This window comes from Aythya marila (genome assembly GCF_965140915.1).
Source record: "Aythya marila genome assembly, chromosome: 4".
In the NCBI taxonomy this organism is placed as follows: Eukaryota; Metazoa; Chordata; class Aves; order Anseriformes; family Anatidae; genus Aythya; species Aythya marila.
This window is the reverse complement of record NC_139045.1, coordinates 3,231,964-3,253,598: the sequence shown is the minus strand read 5'-3', so window position 1 is coordinate 3,253,598 and position 21,635 is coordinate 3,231,964. Positions and strand designations below refer to the sequence as shown.

The 21,635-nt window shown below is 43.4% G+C and overlaps 1 protein-coding gene across 17 annotated transcripts in view; it reads left to right on the top strand.

Annotated features, from left to right (window-relative positions):
- ANK2 (ankyrin 2) overlaps positions 1 to 21,635 on the top strand; it is a 336,396-nt gene that overhangs the window by 47,913 nt on the left and 266,848 nt on the right. Inside the window, exon 2 of one of the 17 annotated variants that reach the window (XM_082759103.1) lies at positions 460 to 518. The exons of 15 other annotated variants lie outside the window; for them this stretch is intronic. In XM_082759103.1, the coding sequence (XP_082615229.1) occupies positions 498 to 518 (21 nt within the window). In that variant the 5' untranslated portion in view covers positions 460 to 497. Of the gene's footprint in view, positions 1 to 459; positions 519 to 17,908; positions 18,022 to 21,635 lie in introns of those variants that run through there. One more of the 17 variants, XM_082759107.1, reaches the window with a different exon arrangement.

The window sequence follows — 21,635 nt, the reverse complement described above, 5'->3', positions numbered from 1 at the left end:
TCCCCACTGCTGTTAAGAAGTTGCACAAACATCTGTTTCTGTACTGAGTATGATGTTAGGGTACTTCTGCTGAATATTTTATATTTCCATTTATATTTCCATTACTGCAATTGCAGTTATGACTTTTTTTTTTTCCCAGAGTAAATAGAATGTGGAAATCAAATTATTGAGGGCATCAAGAAGCTTTTATTTAGATATCATTACTGGGGAAGAAAGAAGCAATAATAAGGAAAGAAAGTTCTTAAATTCAATTAATGAATGCTTAGCTGAAGCAGAAGTGAAAACATGTCATCTAAACTAATGATATAACCAGAACCCATTACCCTAATAGTCTTACCTAATTTATAACTACTGAAAATTTGCTGGGGAAGAGTGGAGAACAAGGTTTTGCATTGACGATAGATTTGAGAACATGGAAAACTAATGGATTTTTTCTTTTTTTTTTTTTTTTTTTTTTAGGTAAGTAACTGAATGGGACATGAAGAATTGACGTTTAAATGGCCAGCATGTTGCAAAAGGTATTTCACTTTAGATTGCAGAGATATGTATGAGTAATTCATTTCTGTATGTCTAATGAATTTTGCCTTTTTTAAAAAAAAAAAAAAAAAATCCTCTATTGTTTGCTGAATGATTGAAAGAAGTGAAAATCATCAATGTTCATGCGATCCCTACATGACATCCCATCTAACGGGAAGCTGGATATTATGCTCTTATTTTTTTGGTATGTAATCCGTACTGATTAACCAAATGCTAACTCATGTTAGTCCTCATTTGCAGTGATGCTGTTGAGGCGTACAGGTAACACGTTTGTGGTGCTTTGCTAGCAGGCCACAGGCTACTTCAAGGTAACGCAGGTTGTACCGTGCAGTAACCGGGAGTAGCCGTGGACTGGGAGTTCTTCTGAGCACTGTTCAGTGTCACTGCACAGGGGCTTGATTTCTCTTTGCTGTCAGGTGATATCTAGACTGGAGGAGCCCCTCACTGTGTTGTCATTATAGAGAATAGAAAAATGGTTTTAAACAGTTGGTTAAAATTATTTTACCCACTATGTGCTGAAAAAGTAGTAGGAATAACATAATGAACGAAATGGGTGGGTATCGTGCTTGAAATCTTTTTCTGCCCCTGGAGACTTTCCCTGGGGTCAGCTGAGGTTTTGCTAATTATGGTGTTAGTCACTGGCGAGTCTGTTTCGGATGCTGATAGATGTGTCACGTCGTATTTCTGAGAGGTGACGTCACTAAGTACCCCTGAGAAGGCTGAACTGGTGTCTGCTCTCTGAACAGCCACTGCCTTGCCAGCCAGATGGGTAAGTATGCCAGGGCTTGCCGTGCGTCGGGCAGCGGTATCTGCAAATACGCTGCTAACACAATTCTTGAGCTTCTGCCTGTTACACCCACACACAAATCTCAAAGCATACCCTGCTGTATTTTGTTTGCAATACTTGACCCACCAATTACTTTTTAAATCAGTGATAGCAGGTTATAATTCTGTAGGATGTTTGCTGTCAAATGTGGCAGTTGATAAAATCGCTCAGAAAAGTGGAGGTTGATGGAAAAGCGATGGGTACGTACAGTAATTCCAGTTAATGCCCATTAGGAATGGTAACTGGAGTTATTTGGAGGGATCTTCAGAAATGCTGGCTAAAGAAAAAGAATTCTGTTCTTTAAAAACATGGCAGTTTCCTAGTTATTTCTCCTGGAATAAAAATTATACTTAGTATTTTTGACAGAGAAATAGAAAGAGGAATATCGGCTTTTTGATTAGGGAATATAACTATGGAAAATAAACTTTGTTTCTGGTCTCGGTAAGGCAGAACTGAGGTTTGACTCTGAATTTCCAGCTTGGAAAAGGTCATGGAGACCATTGTGCTTTCTGGCTGTTCTCTACTCCTTCCCTGTTTTTGGAGTTAAAACCAAAACCAAACACACACACAACAACAACAACAACAACAACAAAGCTGTATTTGTTGTAAAAACTAAGTATTCTTGACAAGATTTTCAGCTGAAAATTTTTGGGCGGTTTTGCCTTTTATAAGCTTTCCTGTATTGTCTGCGTGTAGCTGCTCTGTCAGCTTTTTCTGCTATTCTTCCTGACTTTCTTTTTGTCTGTTTTTTGTTTGTTTGTTTTGTTAGTCAAGCTGTATGGGCGAGTTTAAGCTCTCAATAAAGGACTTATTTTAAACTCTGTACTAAGATTGCTCAGTTCATTTAGGTAAATGCCAAACAGCGTGTTAAGGTCAGGGATCCTCAAAAATAGGTCACCTTCATCTGAGATTTCAGTGTCATTGCTCTCTGGTAATTTTGCCTTGCCTCTTAAAGTAAGATTCTAGCTCGTATGATCGTAGAGTCACCAGGGAAAATGCGAGCTGTTTACACTGATTTCCCTGTGCTCACCTGAGCCTTTCTACTGTTTAATGTGTTTGTTTTTTTTTTTCTTTTCTTTTTTTTTCTTTTTCTCCACCGAGACGCTAAGGACTCGGCAGTCACAGAGCTGTATTTCTTCCTTTGATGCCACAGAACAAAATGTGCCCATTTGCTATTGGGTGGTTGCGAGATGGCCAGTGCTGTGCTGTGCAGTCGGGAAAAGCTGCCCTGTCCTTTTGCTCTTCAAGCTTTTGATAAAAGACACTTACTGGGTTTATGGCACACGCCCAACCGTACGTCCCCAGCCTTCTGTGGAGCCAGGCACCAGAACAGGCCTGACTCTTTTTTTTTTTCTTTCTTGTTTCTGGCTCTGCTGTAAACAGCCAGATTTTTTTCCTCTCATTGGTAATTCTGAACTGCACCAGTTGCTACAGCACCTGACAAAACGCTGAGACGTGCTCTGTGCGTGTATATGTATGTATGAAGCTGATTTAATTGGAAGGGCGTTCAGTTTCTATCTTTACATGAGGATCTTCGTGGGATCTTTTTATGAACATCCTGAGGGATTTTCAGGGAACCAGAACCCCTGGTGAATGCAGCTGAATGGCAAAAGCTGCCAGATCTCCTACCTGAGAGACATCATCTGTGTCTTGTGGTTTAGGTATGATAAAAGTGCCTTTTGGCAGCCAACTCAAAGTGGTTATCCTTTCCAAGAGGGGCAGTTTCTTATCAGATGCATCCAAACAGAACTGACATTGGCTGGGTTTAGGGTATTCAGGGATGAAAGCTATGCTGTGGACTTCTCTAAGTAAAATGCATTTCGTATGAAGTACCTACCACCTTTCTGGTAAAAGCAGGATCAGCGGATCTTCAGTAAGATGTTCCCCATCAGTAAGCTTACACAGTAGGGCAACTGTGAGGCCATGGAAAAAAATACACAAACGTGAGCAGGGTCAGTGGGGCCGGCAGATCTCACCGCGGTGTCTGTCTGTCTGTCTGCTCCGTGGGCGCAGGCAGAGCTCGGGATGCCATGGAGAACTTGCAGCGCCTACTCACAGACTTCAAAGCGAAACAAATGCTGCGTGCGGTTCTGAAAGTGAGATTCTAGTTTGAGGGTGGGGGGAAGGCATTCTGGTGAGCAGGAAAAATAGGAGTAAAAAGGAGCTTGTACCCTCTTCTACAGGGACTTATGTTTTTGAAACGTTTCCATTGGAGAGTGGTGCACTGTAGCTGTTTGCATTTGCAAATAATGTTCCCAGAGCCGAACAGGGACGCTGTAGGGTGGGTGGATTATTGGATTTACCTTTATTGGTTTTAACTTTTGTCTAGATCCACTGCAAGGCAGTAGTTTCCCTGCTGAAAGACCTCCAAGATAAATACAAAAGATGTCATTTACTATCAGTCTATTAAAATATCTTCATTCTCCATGCCCTACTTTTTCCTCGTTAGGCCTCTTATGAACTCGCACGTTCTTTTATGCACCGCATGGGGTAGTGTGCAATTTCATCGTGCTAAGCTAATTCAGTTGCTATGATTTCTATTACACGCTGATTCTGTAATCTCTTTAGCCTTTGGGTATATGGTATTAAAAGCTAAGCCGGTCAGATATAGCAGGGAAGAGAGATCCTCCATGCAGTTTGATGCTGCAGTGTCCCGGTACAGGCTCGATGGTCAGCAGTAGTGCGAAGCTCTAGGTAGCAGAGGTTGTGCTACAATTTTCCTGAATCCTAAAGACACAAGTTTCACCTGTGTTTGGGGCATTTCTTTCACTTTTGAAATATCTGGCAAGTTTCACAGGTTGACGTTTGTGCCAGTAAACTTTTAAACGGTGACCTGGTGCTTGTAAGAGGCCCTGAAATATCGAAGTGCTTGGCAATTAGTTACTCTGTGCAAAGAATCGCAAGGAATATCAGGTTAATAAAACACTATTGGTGACTACAAGCAGAGTAGTATCATTGTTTTGGGGGAAAAAATATGTGTGTTAGATTCATTTCCCATGGAGCTGTGGGTATTTCTGCATGCGGAGGTAATCTGAAGTCATCAGAGGACTAAAGTTTTGGAACAGCAGCAAAAGGAGGATGTAATTTCATTTCTGTTATAGCATCTGCCTGACTTGAAAGAGTTGGGGAGCAGCTGCGTAAAAACCTAATCAGTTTAAAACCCAGTTCATTGATCAGTCTAGATAACTAGACTTAAAAGCATTGGGAAAAATTTGGTTTACTGAAATCATGTGGGGTCCAATTCTGTATTAATTTTGGAACATTTATAATGGGCTGTGCTCTACAGCCTGGTTTCACCTGGACAGTTGTGTTAATTAACGGCAGCCTTTAAGACCCTTCCGTGGTTTTAGTTATACATATTGGGAAGTCAGAGTCATAGCTGCTCAGTAACAACTACAACATTTCTTTTTTTCCTCCACAAGTAGTGCAAACCTCTCTTTTGCATCACTCTGCTGCTTACCAGCACAGGTATTGCATCCAGTAGTGGTGATGCCTCGGTTGGGAAGTTGTCTGAGGGAAACAACTTAGTTGTTCGCACACTGTGGGAAAATCAATGCTCTTACCAAATCTTTCTGAGGCTGAGATGACCCTTAAGCCCCGCTGATTCTGGGTACTTAGCTATTGGAGTTTGTCGCACACTGTTGGTGGTATTTTCCTAGGTAACTTCCGTGCCGTATTTGTGAGGAAGGCTGGAAGTGGATGACATGAGGATTTGTATTAAGACTTCCACAGTGAGCAGTGCAAGTTGTAGAACTGACAGGATAATCTTATGTCTGCAGCTTCTTTCTTTCTTTCTCTCTTTTTTTTTTTTTAATTTTATTTTATAATTTTCTCTCCTTTAAAAGCAGATGTACTACTTCAAGATTTCTTGTTTGGTTGTGTTAGTTAAATTGCATCATCTAAGGTCTCTCTGAAATGCTTCTATGCACAAACACAGAACTCTGGTAGTTTTGAACTGTTGTTCATCCTTTCCTTCAGCTGCATTCTGTAGCTTAGCTTTTATTTTCCTGTTGTGTTTACAAACGGTACACAATACAACCCTTAGATTCAGTGTAGATGTACAGGGATTTTAAGTTGTGACTATTATCTACCTGTTTGAATTTTCCAAGCCACAGATGTCCACATCTGAAAACAAGCCAGCACAGCATTTCACATTAAACGGTCTGGTTGTTGGCAACTTCAAGGGACGTGAAAGTTTGGATGGGCATGATGAATAAGTTATCTTGACTTCAGACTGCTCTTTCAAAGCAAGAATGGAATGGTCTATGGTGAATTCGCACTGCTTTTTGCCACGTTGCATTTCTTGGTAGGAGGATCATTTTCTTCACAATTAACTTAATCCAGCGTGGCCTGGCCTGTGTTACTAAATGCAAGGAAAAGCATTTTTATCACAACCAAAATGAGCAAGGGCAAGAGCCATGGTTATTTTCTTTTGATCTTCTTGGGATCTGCGACTACAAAGTGGGTGAAATTCCAGCGTGTCTGTAGAGGTTCAAAAGTTTTATTCTTGGTATTGATTTTTACGTGGAATGTTTTCAAATGCTGGGGCAATTAGCAGCTAGGCTAACTACAGCTGGAGAGAAACTTGGTCCATCACAAATGGAAGCTAATGGGCCGTAAAGGCACGCAGGATGACTCAAACATTCAGCATGAGGTTTGAACCTAGGCTGCCACCAGAAGGGTGGGAAGCTGGGCATGTTGGCCAAGGGCGGGCTGATGTACAGTGAGTGTGTGTTGGCTGTGCTAAGATGCTGTGTAGTCATGCTTGAAAATAGCTTTCCGTTTAGGAGCCGAGAAGAAAATGGGTGCAGCGAGCATCTCACTTGAAGCAGCGACTGTTTAGAAAGCAGATTTCATGTGGCCCTTCTGTGGCTTGTTGTTTTATGAGCTGAATTTTTTTTTCTTTTTTTTTATCCTGAGCATAAAAATTGGACGGAAGAAATTTCAGATATGTTGAGACCTCCCCAAATGAGTTCTCTTTATTTGGAAAAGAGACCACGTATATCAGCCTGCGAATCCTGAGGAAAGTGTCTGGTATGGTCCCACACCTTTGCACAGCTTGTTTTCCAGACCAGAAGTAAAACTTCCCTTGGGAAGCATTCACTGCAAAGTGCAACAAGTTGCCTGCCAAATTTCTGGAAGTCTTAGCCTTTCTGCTAGAATTTTATTTATTTTCTTTTACTACAAGCATAGCAGTGAAAAGGGCATTATGTTTTTCCAGCGGGGGAATGGGTAGTTCTTGTCAAACAAATTTCTGACATTCTGTTTATAAACATCTGTTGAGAAAGCACTTTGTTCGAGGCTAATGCAGCTTTTGCAGTTTCTTTATTGTGCCAGAGCAGAGGGAAGCATAGGTCTGGCCACTTCTCAGAGCTACTTCTAAAGATATTCTCCTTGTTTAAATGCCTCAGATAATTATTGGTTGCTGTCCCTGGCACCTCCAGTTTGCAAATCCTTTCACGTATGCCAATGTCTGCTTAGCTATTTTCTTAAATAGCTAAGTCTTTTTGCTTATTTTTAAAAATGCTTTTCAATGGGCAGCTCTGGGTACGGCTTTGTGCTACGATGTAAGAAAGGGAAAGTGAACTTTCTCCAAATGCTCAAATGAATTAAATAACAGCAGTTTTTTGGTGCTCTACACTACCCTTACATTTAAAAGCAGAGAGCTGCCTTGACAACTGGGCCTGCAGTCATATCATAATGCTCATCCAGCGGCATTAATTTTTTAAATACTTGTAGCACTAAACTGCTAAGCTCAGTAAGTCAAGCAAGAATAATCCCTAGCGTCTTCTGGAAGTTATGTGTGACCATTTCATGTCGCTCTTGTCTCCAATTGCTCTGCTCTGCAGCTAGACCAAGTCTTCTAGGAAGCAATGCTGTATCTTCTGCTTACTGTATTACCTGTTGGCTGGGAACAAAAGCTGGGATGTAGGTAATAATTTCTGATGAAACATAATTGCAGCATATCGTTGCTTCTGTTTCTCTCCATCCATGGTCCAGTGCTATTGCTGGCACAGCTTCAAGTTAAAAATGGGCCAAGGTATAAAACTTTTTTTTGTCAGTTTCAAACACCATCAAAGATTTGTGGGTGTCCAAAGCCATCCTTTTAATCTTGTGCCTACCTTTACATGTATGTGCATGCTTATCCTGCAGGAATTTTTCTCTTGCCTTTAAGTGCCACCTGAAAATGCACGTCTAATCTGCCACCAGTTTGAGCTCTTCACGGATGTTCTCTTCTCTAAAGATCATATTTTCACTGGCTACGTTTCAAAAGCCAATGTAAAGCCAGTGGGAAGTAAGGTTGGTGTTGGGTATGTATATCAGTGGAAGAAAGGTTTCCACCGACACATTTGAGGATAAACTATGTCAGTCTCGTCACTCATCTTGCTGCAATGGGCAGGCTTGGATTTTATCCTTCATAAAATATCAGTGGCACATGGTTAATCTCTCAGCTTTTATAAATCAGCAGCTTCCCTGGACAACTCTATAATGGTACGAAATAAAAATAATTAAAAAATATATTCCCTCAGATTGTTTCTTCTAAGCGAGCAAGCTGAGGTAATCAAATATTGTCTCCCATGTATACCTCAGGTTAGGAACAGCTTTTAATAAACTGTTATATGAGCAATCAGGTTGCTTTCTCACAAAATTCATTCCCCAAATTTCCTTGGGCAGGGGGAGAGATGGTAGCAGCTGATATGTATGATACGTTTTGAATGACTGTAAAGCTGCCATATAGCAGCCTGTGGCTGTAACTTGTGTGGTTCAGAGGCTCTGCCTTGCTGCAGAGGTGGAAATGCAGAGGTAGAATAGGTATTTTTTTATTATTTTAATTTTCTTTGCATACTTGGAGCCTTTTAGCTAAAGAAGCTGATTAAAGCTGGGCTGTCTCATGATCTGCTCTTGTTTTCCTCAAACTCTAATGCCACAGTAATTTGTCTCATTAATTTGTAGCCATGAGAACAAATTATGATCTGCTGTAACGGTAACTACATTAAAGAAAAAGGTCATAAAAATGATAGGGAGGAAGTTGTGTGCTATAAATATCAAAGCAGAGCAATTAGGATTTTTCCAATTTTTAATTAAAAAACATGGAAATATATGTATATGTATCTCTGTGTGTGTATATATACATGCATGTGCGGATATAGAGTATGTATGTACGAGTGTGTGTTAAGCAAAACAAAGACCATATCCACGGCTCCACACTGGCAAACACGTTAATGAATCTCTGAATTCTCAGAGGGGAGTCGGCTGATGTAGCTGATTTCACCCAAAAGGCTCGGATAAAATCCGTAGTAGCTAATAGACACTTTCTGCTGCGTTTCAAGTCCTTTTCTCTAGCACTTAGACATTAATGGCCATTTCTTCAATAGAAGCTGGCTACTTTCTGAGGAGTCTGTTTACACTGTTATAGAAGAGATTTTTTAATTATTACATACAGTGGAATAAAACAAAACAAAACACACACACACCTGAGCAATGCCTGTTGTGAATGATGCCGACCTTAGGTTGATAGGTTGATGGTTATGGGGTTGCTGGGAGCTGTTATAAACAAGGTCTCAACTCAATCTGAATTTTGTAATATTTATAAAACAAATACTCCTAAAAGGTATAAAAGGCAAGTAAACAGCGCTGGGTGTGCGGGGAGTCTACGCTCCACCAACACGCACACACAAACATCAAACATCCTAAATATACAGAACATGGCTTTACATACTAAACCCAAGTATGCCTATACATGCGTACAATCAGGAAAGGTAACAAACAATCCTTTAAGTTCCATGACTTAACAGTCTCCATTTTCCATTCTTTTTCTTGATTAGTAACAAGTCTCCATTTTCCATTCCTTTTGAACAATATGTCTCGCTTTAAGTTGTTAAGCAACTCGGCCTTCGGGCCTTATGTATCCCGTGCTTCCCACATCGAATAAAAGCATATCCATCTCCTTTTCAAGGCCAATAGGGCCTGGGTCAAAAGGCACGTCCAGGTCGCCAGGGGGCGGAACAGCAAAGGCCTTCGATGGCTGTAGCAGCAGAGGGGCCGATGGCGTAGCAGCAGGATCAGTAAAGGAGCCCGCAGCTCCCTCACTGTCTGGCAAACCCCACGTGTCTGACTGTGGTCCCACACGGCTCTAAGGCCTCAGAGACTGCTCGCCAGGTGCCAAGCAATCCCACTGCAACCTTGTCGTTTTTAGTTGCAGAGTCCCACACCTTGACCTCAGTTTGGTCCCATATTTCACGCTCATAAACTGTCCGATTGTTAAGAAGGAGAATAAGCTGTAAGGTTACCAGGACAGTCTTTGTTTCTAAGGACGTATGATTCCCCATAATGCGCAACTGCTTACCAGCGAGAGGCAGTTGTGTGCACGGCTCGGCTTCTCTCAGCGTGAGCTTCTCTCCAGCTCCGGTGCGCCCATTTCCAGCAACTTTCAGTACGAGCTTCTCTGAGCAGTTTGCTGAGTTTGGCCGAACCAATCTTCATGAGGCGATAAATGTGCCTGTTACCGTCCTGGTCTCCATTCTGCCAGCCTGTTCCTTTACATTCCTCTTTCCTGCTTCTTTATTGATCATAACTTCACATCATGTTGCCTTCCTTTTTTATTTTGAGGGCAGGCTCCCCTCTTATACCCTTCTCTCCACAGCAGTTCTTTTCAAAACAACTTTTCATTGGTCAAACAACTTTGAATGTAACAACAACAGCAAACACCCAGAAACTTCCATGCCTTAATGGCTGGAGAACAAGAAACCAGAGACTGCATGGAGTCTCCTGAATCACCCTTCTTTGTTCCCTCTAAACTCTTTTACATTCCTGATGGCCTCATCGTTAAGAGTCTAATGTTATCTCAACCACGGGGCTTTCCAACCCCCATGGCCACACTCCCAAATCTCCCCCTTCTTTATTGATATCAACCATTTTCTCGACACGAATTACCACTCCACATATAACAGAGCCAAGTTGGAAAACCTAGAGCTGAGTGTTGTAACAAAAGAAATCCCTTCGGGATTAATGGGAGGTGATACGTGGTGGGAGAAGCTGCTGGGGTGCAAAGGGGGTCTGATGGTCAAGGAAAGCAGTTAGTGGTGTTTGGACCGAGCTATTAATCTTTCAAACCTTTAAAACAGAGTGCCAGCTGGGAAAACTGCATTTTGCCTTGTGTTAGGAACTGGACAAGTAGAAGAACAAAAGTCAGTGGTAGGCTCCTCCATAAGTCACGTTCAGCTTTGGGCACCTGACCTAAGACGTATCAGAAACAATAACAGAAGCAGTCCAAGGAAGATCAGTGCCGTTAAGGCAAGCGCAGAAGGTTCTCAGAGAAGGCAGGATCAATGATCCTCCCACTTTAGGAAAGGTTGAGGTGAGTGCATGTGGCACTGTTAGCTAACAATCCGCCTGCAGGGAGCATGAGCTAGGAGTTGTCATTTGCTCCCTATTTTCTCATCGCTGTAGAAGAAGAATTTGTCCGTCTGGGAATTATAACCTCTTGGGTGGCCAAATTTAGAAAAAAACTATTCTTTGTTCTCATTCCTATTTCTGTTTTGTTAATTGATGGTTTTAAGATCGCTTTAGTGGTAGTGACAGTCCTGAAATTGTAAATGCGCTGTGACCTGATAAACTGCTGCTTGCGTCATTCTTCAGACAGCCTGCAAGCATGCAATGAAATGAACTTGGACTGGACTTCCTTATGGTAACCACATTTGTCATCCATAAAATCTGCATTTTAAGAGCAAACCTAGGAGTCTGCATTACTTGGTATTTTCTCCTCACCAATAGCTGCAGCCTGGTGCTTGGGGAAGAGTAAGGACAGGGCAAGCATTGCCAATACTCCCCCTTAATAATCTCCCAACCTCCAGCTGTCTTTGGCTCAGGGGATTTCCTGAGCTGGATATTGTTTCTGTATTTAATAACCCTCAAATGTTTTCTCTTTTATAAACTTGTTCCTCCTTGAGCTAAGGTAAAGCCCTTCTGTCTTGCTAAATGAAGGGGAATTCCTGAGACCACCTCTGTTCCAGCCCCTGGGGTGGGAAACGGGAAACCTGCTATGCTTACATTTGGGGATGGAGAATGTAAGATTTATAAGGGAAAATATTGGTGCTAAAGGATATTGATAATTATTGTAGTAATGTGCTCAATACTATCATATGATCGAGGAAAAAACACAAAACACTGAAAAGAGAATACTGTTCCCAAAGAGATCTCCTTACTCAAGTTACTAGGTGTTTGAGTTTTTGCAGTAGCGGACTGGGTGACCTCTCAGTTTCCTTGCTCTCGTAACTGCGGGTTTATTTATAAAATATTAGCTTTCAACAGGAATCCATCAGGAAATGAAAAACTGTAGTCACAGCTGAGTTTTTAAAAGTAAAGATAAAACAGTGAGTAGCTGCTCTTGCTGAGGAGTTCCGTCCATTTTGTGTGCTGAATGAGGCAGGAGTCTTATGAAAGTGTGTTGATTCTAAAACACTAACACTAACAAACTCTGTTTTCTTATTTTTGGCATTTTGTGCTGTTCCTGCCATTCATTTCAATCACTAGAACGTTTCTGTAAGACAGAAATTCTGCAATTTGTCTTGCAGTAGCACACTTGGTCAGCGTGTGTCATTTACTCTTCTTGCTTTCTGCGCAGTCCTGGTCCTCGCGTGTTCCCTGTATGTTGGCCCTTCCTTCTCTTCCTCTTCACCCTTTGCATGCAGGATGGCCTCTCCTTTCCCTTGGTGTGCAGAAAATGGCAGGAATGAGAGAAACCATCCTTTTTGCGCCCTGCTGCAGCCAGGTGCCACAAGCAGCAGCACTTGCTGGCTGTGTGCACTGCTTGCAAGGAGAGCGAGTACAAGCTAGCAGGCATGGGGGGGGACAGATGAAGCCAGATGCAAACTGAACCTTACAGAAAATTAGTAGCCTTTAAAATGCCGTTTAAAGCAGTGCCAATATGAAATGGAAGTGCACATTACAACGCGCTTTGAACTAGCAATGAAAAGTTCTATGCAAGGGAAAAGCAACGTAATAAAAGGTTAGCTGCGTTTTTAGGGGCTCGTGACTTGTTCAATTCTGGATACCTTTTCATGGGGAAGGCAGGAAGCTTGTCCCTGACATGACAGCCAGATTTTTAAGTCTGTCTTCCAAAACATGAATATTCTAGAAGTTTTCAGAAAAATACAGAAAATTGAGCAAACCACGCCCAATATAACATTTTTGCAAGTAACCCTTTAACCACATTTATCACAATACCACATGCAATGATGATCGACACCACAGCAAACAGAATCCTTAATCCCTCTTTGACTAATCCCAGTAACCATCTATGCATCGTTTCAAACAAATCAGTGAACCATTGATTGAAAGGATTGATACCATATTGAATCTTTCTCATGTGCTCTTTCAGGAAAGTAATGGATTTGTGAATTGACTCATTATGATCAAAAAGGTTTAAACAGTACATTCCCTTAAAGTCCTCACACCCATGCCTTTGAGCCAAAAGCAAGTAGTCAATAGCAGCTTGATCCTGTAAGAGCACATGTCGCAGACTATTTTGATCTGGTAACATCTCCTCAAGTTATCTCTGTCGTGGCATAGGCTTGCTTCTCAGCCCAGCATACCAATTTTTCTAAGTTGTTACGTGCAGCCACAGATGCCACTCCAGGCACTAAAATTGCCAATGCTGCAACCCCACACAATTCAACATTATCATTGCAATCTGGTGCAAGCAATGCCCATTGATGTCTGGTGGTCTCACGCAACTGTAACAAGCTAGGAGCAAATACAATGAGTTTATCTATGTAACATGGACATCTGATAGCATTTGCAGGGATACCTTGCCAGGCCCTATCCCCACAAATCAGAGAAACATCAGGAGGTAAGGCCAAAGCTGTACAATTGTTCCAAACACTGTAGTTGTTACCCCTTGTCTCCATGCCACAAACCCCTAAACCCTGCTTAGCAGCGTCATTGTAATCACAGGTGTTATTTGTATTTCTGTACCGGTATGGCCCTTTCCAGGTTCCTGTAGCAGGATCCATCTGATAGCCACGGCTACATTCACATTTGTAGCCACCTTTCAGGTTGATACAGATTTGACTACAGCTACCAGGGTTTTGGCATTCATCAATATCTCCACAGTTTCTCTTGTCTACAAACTCAAACCCAGCTGGACAGTCACACTCATTTATGGGCTCATCACCCCAGTCCTTGCAGTCTCTCTGCTGGTTACACACTATATTGATATCTATGCATTCTCCACTTCTGCACTTGAATTTGCCAGGTCCAGAGCACTGAACAACATTGTTACAGTTTGCTTCATCAGTGCCATCCAGACAGTCTCTCACACCACTGCACTGCCTACTCCCATGGACACAGTTCCCATCTTCACATCCGAACTGGTCTGGCCTGCAGGTCTGAGAAGGGCAGTTAATTTCATCACTTCCATCCTTGCAATCAGGATCAGTCACAGTCTTTTTCACCATCACATTTCCAGGACACTGGGATACGCTGGGTTGACTGAGGACCACAGCTGATTTCATTTACCCGGCATGCTCTCATATGACACAGCTCAGCACTCTCGTCAGACCCATTTTCCCAGTCCAGATCCCCATCACACTGCCATCTGTTTGGCACACACTGACCACTGTTGCACACACAGTCAGATCCAGCACACGTCTTCTTCACACAAGCACTCTCATCACTGCCATCTGAGCAGTCTTCATCACCATCACATTTCCAGAGTGAAGGAATACAGCGCCCATTACTACACGGGAACTGGGATTCTTCACATTTTGCTCTAGCACCGTCGGCAGCAGTGCACAGGCAGGCGGGGGCGAGCAGCAGGCAGAGCCACCATCCCGCAGCGTCACCTGTGCCACTTACACTACTCCTATTACCCGTGCTGTTAGTGCCAGTGGCATCCTCCTGGTACCGTTTCTGTCTTTGTCGCCCCTTACTCTCCCCCTTTTCCTTTTGCCACTGACCATTCACCACAAATGGATGAGACACATGATTGCTAGTTAGGAAAGAAAGTGTAACGTCTGCTGTACGGCAGATGCTTTTTTGCAGTGCAAGATAAGCCTCTCATAAACAGAATGCCAGAGAGAAGCAGCACAGCCGCTGCTGCCTCCATGGTCACGTCAGACGGGCTGCAGGGTGCTGATGTCCGCCCCTCTGCTCTGTGCCCACTCGCCTCAGGTGAGGGTCTCCCTCGTCTCCCGTAGCAACCCGATCTCAGATGTCCCACGTCACACTGCGATTACTTCAATTTCCCATGTTTTCCACAGCTCCCTTTCCCGCGTCTCCCTGCGGTTTCTTTTCCCCGTGTCTCACCGCAAGTCCTTTGTCCGGGTCGGTGCTTGGAGTTTCTCAATGCCTCTCAGGTGTTCCAGCTTCTGCCAGGTCTCTCCGTGTCTCTCAGAGCCATCCGTGGCTCTGCAGCGTCTCTCAGGGCTCTCTCTGTCCAGCAGTAGTCCCTCCGTTTGCCTCGGGGCTCCCGGCACCGCTCCGGGCTCCCGGCCTGTTGGGGTCTCAGTGAGTCCAGGTCTTGGCCTGTGCGGGCCTCAGCCTGTCCAGGTCTCAGCCTGTTCAGGCCCCATGTTGCAGGAAGCACGGCCGAAAGCACGACACCAGTGTGGTCAGCTCATGCTCCATCTTATTGCCCGAATAGCCCAACTTTTATAGTGAACTTAACAGGGGCGGACAGTGTCTCACACAAGATTATTGGTCAAAAGCACTCAGACAAACAGCTACAAGAAAACAACCCCACCTGCAAGAAAACACCCCCCTTGTGATTAGCAGTCACATAGACCTTGTCCTTGAAGCCAGCTGCTGGTAACAATATTTTTCTGAATTCCTCAATTGGGCAATGTGGGAACGCTCATGGGAACTTCTCATAGCTGCCCTGGTAGCTTGGTTTGCTCAGCTGCAGCAAGCCATGGGATCTTTGCTGTTTCAAAAATACCTCAACAGGGTGGGAAGGCGTGGGCTGAGTTGGTTGTAGAAAACTCAGAGAATAAAAGATGCTGAAGTCGAAATACAAAAATAAACAAAAGATCCTATACCCAGAAAACTTTCTTAATCCAATGTTTTCTGCTACGTGTACGTTTTCTTAAAAGAATAAATAAGACATCCTCAAAATATGCTTTAAAATACGGCATAGCACGATGAGAGGGTAGTCCCTATACATAAAGAGCATAGTCTTAAATACAGAAAACCAAACCCTGTGAATGTATTTCAGCTCCCAGTGTCAGGTACAGAACATGAGCATCATACGTGCTGTGGTGCCTCCCAGGGAGCGCACCGAGATCCTTGCTCTGCAGGAGGCCAGTCAAAACACTCGTATCTTCCTCTCTGAAACACTGAGTTTTATGGAGTACAGAAACTGAATTGGATCTAACTCTCTCCTGACAAAGTTCTATTTAATAAATCGACTGCGTGGAGAAGAAATAGTGTTGTCTAGAAACAGCATGTCCAGTGGAAAATGGATTGGTTTGTACTATTTTATCCTATCAGGACTCAGTCTTGCTATTCTACCTTCTGTAGCTTTAAACAAAGGAAGTACTATTTGTAATGTATGTAAAAAGTTTCACGTTTTGTTCCTGTTTAAACAATTTCTGTTTTAATTAAGCATGAGAAATTATGCAAATGCGGATGCCTGTATCAACGTACTACCCTCATGGCACTTTTATAAGGAAGCAAAGCACAGTCCCTTAGGACTCCATCTGGCCTCCTGGGCTGCACTACATCCTCATAGTTTTGCCTCATCAGTAAATTATTACTAGTAAATATTGACAGAAATCATCTGTATATTACCAGGAATTGAATTGGAGTCGTATATGGCAGTACTTTTCAAGGGCTGTGGAAACAGTAAAAAGCAAGTCCATATCTCTGTATAAGCACTGTGCTTATACTACAGTATGCACTCAGCTAAAATGAAGCTTCGTGTACATGGATGGATGTACTGAGCAGAGATGTAGACAGCTCTCCCTCTGCTGTTCTGTTAAATCTTGTGCTGTCAGGCTGAGTGTGTGCTCTCAAAGACGAGCGGCTTTCTCCAAACATACACAGCAGTGTGGTTTTTTTTTATTACATCATTGGTATAAAATCAGATTGAAAACAATATTTTTTCCAAGGTTGATGGGAGTAGTTGGTGATTACTAGTTTCGGTTTGGGGGTTTGGGGTATATAATATTGTTTTTGTGGCACATTAAGTCAAATCTGACTTACTGAAAAGCTATGGACGCAATTAAAATAAATCTGTTTCAAGAGTTATCCTTTTCTTTGTTTTAAGGAAAGGCCCTTCATATCTTTCTTGCTCATTTTCATTTTGCATTGATTAATTTACACTATTTAATCTGCTTTATAGTGACCAACTACCAGAGAATGAAACTCGTCCATCATGTCTTTGAACTGGACTCCCAGCTCTCAGTAACTGTAGCACATAACAAACGTAGTTAGAGCCCAAACTGCGTCCAAGGGGAAGCAAAGTTATTTATGTGGGACTCAAGTGCAACACTTCTCTGATAAAGGGCAGTGTTCTGGAATGAAGGTTACATGGCAGTGGCGATTCCCTGCCAACCTGTCAGATCTGGGTTCCTGCAATTTTGTCATGAAGCCAGACAAGAAGCCAGGACAAGAAATAGCTTCTGTAAACCAGTCAGGACGCTGTTGCTGTGATAGTAGTGAAGCCAAGTTATTTAAAAGCACTGATAATGGTGAAGGGAGCAGTAACTGTTGGTCGCTATGCTAGGCAGTTTACCCTTTAACTTTCTTCTTTTTTAGAATATCCGATATTTAGATAACAAGGCCTGTCTCCTGTATTACATTTTAGTTGCTTTGCCTTAACCAATGCTAATAAATTACTGACGTTTAAGTATATCAGCTGGTTTGTTCTGAAGGAGTTTACTAGCAAAATTATTTGCTGGTGAGAGGATCTTTGTCCTCTCTATATAGCGTGTGTATATGTGTGTGTAGGTTTTATATATAAATGTATGTAAACTCCTGTATGTGTACGTATGTTTTATATACACCTAAACTCCTTCTCAATAGAAGAACTGTATGGTATTTGGAAGGATATAGCTGGATAAAAACATGGTTTCATATGAAAAATTTGCCCTAACTTCCCTGACATATTGATTATTTTAAAAATAGGGATTTTAGTTCTTTATATCTATATTATAAGGGAAAAAAAAAAAGATAGATTATAAAATTAAAAAGCTAGATGTGTTCACAACGACTGAACTATTTCTCCTAGACTTGTTCTGTACATTCAGTGCACATGCTGGGGACCACGTCCAAGGAGCTACACTGATTTACAGCAGCTGTCTCCAGCCCCGTCCCCTCTCCAGCAAATTGGTGTGCTAAGCCAGTGAGTACAGGCAGGCAGAAGAGACTGCAGTAGGGCAGCAGCAACCACCGCAGAAGAATGGCCTCGGGGATGCCTTAGAAACGTGCCATTGCCTATCCGAGCACTCGGCGGCAGCAGCTGAGCTTGAACTTGGGGGTGAGATGCGAGCGCAGTGCACGGGGCCGGAGAGCTGAAATCACAGCTGCTCACCGAAATGCTTCCTAAATGTTTCAGCAGAACACGTGTGTGCGTGAATGCCTAACCAAACTCTTTTACATCTGGTTGCTTGCCTTCCAGCGCTTGCTCTGCGGGGCTTTCTGTGGCATTTGAAATGGTGAGTTTATAAACTCCGTGATAACACTGAAATCCTGCTTTAAAGATTACTTGGGGTACGTTAGGCAGGTAGGTGCCAATGCACTTCGGTCTTCAGTCATTCAGTCTCAGTCGGGGGTCCTGATCTTTTTGCCACTGCAGTAACTTTTGGTTGTATTTGTCATTTTGGATTTTTTTTTTTTTTTGGTTGTATTTAAACCTAGTAGGTTTTTCGGGTGTCAGATACCTAAACTGATTTGTGCCTGCTTAGTTTTGTTTTCTTACAGCTGGACAATTGCAGTGCCCGTATCCAGGGATGGGTCAGCTCCTGGGATCCTTCCGGGGTGGCTGAGCAGCGGCCAAAACCTAATGACGTTGTTTATCGTTCGGCATTCACACGGGTCTCTGTTTGGCAGCGTGGGGGTGCTGATATCCTCACAGACCATTAAAGCCATTGCCAGCAATGTTTGCTGAACACTTTTTTAATTGCTGTGTGGCCATGAGGGGCTGCCAGCTGCTGCCCACAGTCACTTCTGCTGGAGGGGGTGAGGCTGTTAGCGGGTTTTGCATCCCAGTTCCCCTGCCCTCACGGCTGGCTGGTTGGGATGCAGCATCCGCAGCCCACCTGTAGCGGGGGGAGATGTAATTAAGCTTCTAAAATGCATTAAGGTCAGCATTCAATAATCTTTCCTTTCAGTCTCAAATCTTGCACCTTTTGGAAGGCTGCAAACAAGAGATGTGAAAATGAGGTTTTGTCCTGTTGTTTTGTAGAGAAGATGCTCTACAAGGTAGTGTAACATGACAATTTAGGAACCAAAAAAGTTGACATTCATAAGCCCAACTATAAACTTCTGGTGAGCTTAATATCTGTATGGCTACCTGGTTAATAATTAAGTGTTTATTATGCAAAATATTTTTAATCTTGGAAAGAGGAAAAAATGAAGTTTTCTGTATGGCTTCCACCAGTGCTCAAGAGATGGCTTTTTGGAAAAGGAGGGAAACATTATTGCATAGAATGTCTAACTCTCTAAGAGAGGTGCTTAAAATGTGGCTTTTCAGCTAGAAATACATAGACAAACTGCACTAAATACAAACTGCGCTAAAAACCTGTTTCAGCATGTTTCTGGGCCGTGTAGGCAGCACGCTGAGTGGTTAGGGAGCTCTTGTGCCCTTCTCCTCGGGCAGCTGCCACGATCAGCCCTCCTTGCATTAACTCAGGGGAAACCTGGCCATCAAAAACCCCTGCCTACATCACGATACTTTTGGTGGAGGCGTGTGACCCGTGTGTGCGTGTGCTCTGTGCTGACAGCAAGTGTTTAATTATGACTGAATTTGCTGCACGTTTTGATTTGTGCTCTGTTGCCACCTTCTGCTCAATGTCTTTCCACTGCACTCTTGTGGCACAGTGACACGTTGCGCTGGGGAGCCCGCCTTGCAGGTGACATTTGGGCGTACGGTGCTTTAAAGCAGCGGTGCCAAAAGGAAATGTCAGCTCCTCTTCTGAATTCCTGAATGCAAAGCCCTGATTAAACAGCACAAGGAAAACGTCTTCTGTGGGAAAATTACTGATAGTTTTCCTCGTTTTGAAAACTAAGGTGTAAGCCAGCTCGCTGACACCCAGTAGCTTGGTCTCCCTTTGGTTAGCTTAAAAGCCCAGGAATCACAAACTGAGCCAGGCAGCACTTGTGTTGTGCTGCGAGTCTCAGAATTAGAGCCTGATTTAGCCCTTTGCATGTTTTTATAGGCAATAGGAGCAACTGGAGGAGTGGGATTGACAGCTTGGTGTACTGATTTCTTCTGGAGGTTTCCACTTGGTGGTCCCTAGAAAGCAGACTCCTGAATGTGTTTATCCTGCCAGCTCTTCAGGCTTATTGTATGGGCCCGGACACGGGCTTTATTTCCTCCTGCTCTGTCAGGAGCTTTATTCAAGCAGAGTGAAATAAAAAATCTTGGCTGCCTTGTGACATGGCTGGTAAAAAAAAAAAAATTAAAAAAAAAATCTTTCCTTTTTAAAATGCCGGAAATAATGTGCAATTTATATTGTAGCTGAAAGGAATATTAATCCTCTAGTGGGATTTGTGATAGAGGGACCAAAGAGATGTGATGCGGTTGCTAATTAGTGTTTTTTGCTAGCAGAATCAGCTAGGAGAAGCAGTCTTGAAACTTCCCAGACCCTGAGATCCATGCAAAAAAAAAAAAAAAATGAAGCAGGTGTGTTGTTATGTATTGGTTTCTTCTTCTTCTCTCTCTTGGCATAGCTTGCTTAGAAGTTACAGCGACAGTAAATTCCTTGTCTGAACCTGCTCAGCACCTGTGGTCTGTGAGGGTAAAGGAGGTGAAGTCAGGGCTGTAGGAGAAATACATCCTGCGGGGAGAAGGGATCTGCCTGGCTCAGGTACCGTGTGGGGAAGCGGTCCCCACTTGCGTCACATTTTACTGACATTCACCCAGAAAGCAACCCGAGCTCCTCCCCTGTCAGCGCCGAGCTTCTGGCAGAGTTCCTGCTGCCCGGAGCGCACCAGGCTCTTCACAGTCTTTTCTGACTGCTTCTTGCCTCTTTTGTTCTTTATTTTGTTTGTGCCAACCCGGCGCTAGACAACCCCTTTTCTTGGGTGGGGTCATGGGTTCAGCGGCACAGTGCAGTGACGCTCTGCTGTCGCCCGTGGTATCAGGCTTTTCCATGGCTCCTGCCATCTGAGGGAAAAACATTAAAAGTTCAAACGAGCAGAGTGTGCTCATGTCTGCTGCGGCTCGCTTCCCTGCCCCAAGGCTTTTATGAGATGTTGATGGCTGATTTAATTAACCTGACCTGTTGCTCTACTTGATAGCAGAGGAAACAGAGGAAACACTTATTTTAAAATAAAATCCCTAATTTTAACGCCTTCCAGTATGACTTCCCATGTAAGTTTCCCCTACCAGCTCTTGAAATCCAGCTGAGTGACTGTGACATCCGTGAGTGTGAAGGAGAAAGGAAGGGAAAGCCGTGTGGTACAACTCTGGGCTACTGCCCAGTGAGGTCCAGCAGCATCTGTAACTGGGAGCTGGTCAGCTCTTTGCCAGGTAAGCGTGGTGTTTGATGTGGGTAATGCCACTGGGTGCAGCAGTCGGGTGAGCACTCTTCCTCTCCTACGCACCTTGCTGGGTGTACTGTGCTCAAACTGTTGGAGTACAAATTCTTTCTTTGTCGTCTTTCACATGAGCACCAGTAAAAGCAATTAGCAAACTGTGGAGTACTCTGTGCAGAGGTGGAAGTAGTGGCTCTGTGTGCAGGGATCAGACCACGTTAGTGTCAATTCCTCTTGAAATTACCCAGCAGCAGCTTAGACCCGCTAGCAGAAGTACCAGCACAGATCTATCCTTAACCTCTGACTGCATGAACAATGCGGACATCTTCAGAAAAACAATTTTGTGTGCTAACCAGTGCAAGGCTCGTCTTTCCTCTCCCTCAGGTTGCCACCGAGCTGCAGTTTGCAGAGCTACCAGCCTTCTGCAGCATGACTGAGGCTCTGCTCACGCGTCCTGGTGCTGAGGAGGAGGAGGAAGGTCGTGGTGGCTGCCAGTCACGGTGGTGACAGACACAGAGCGGTGAGGTGGCAGGGAGGAGTAACACCATGCACAGGAGGGACGTGATGTGAG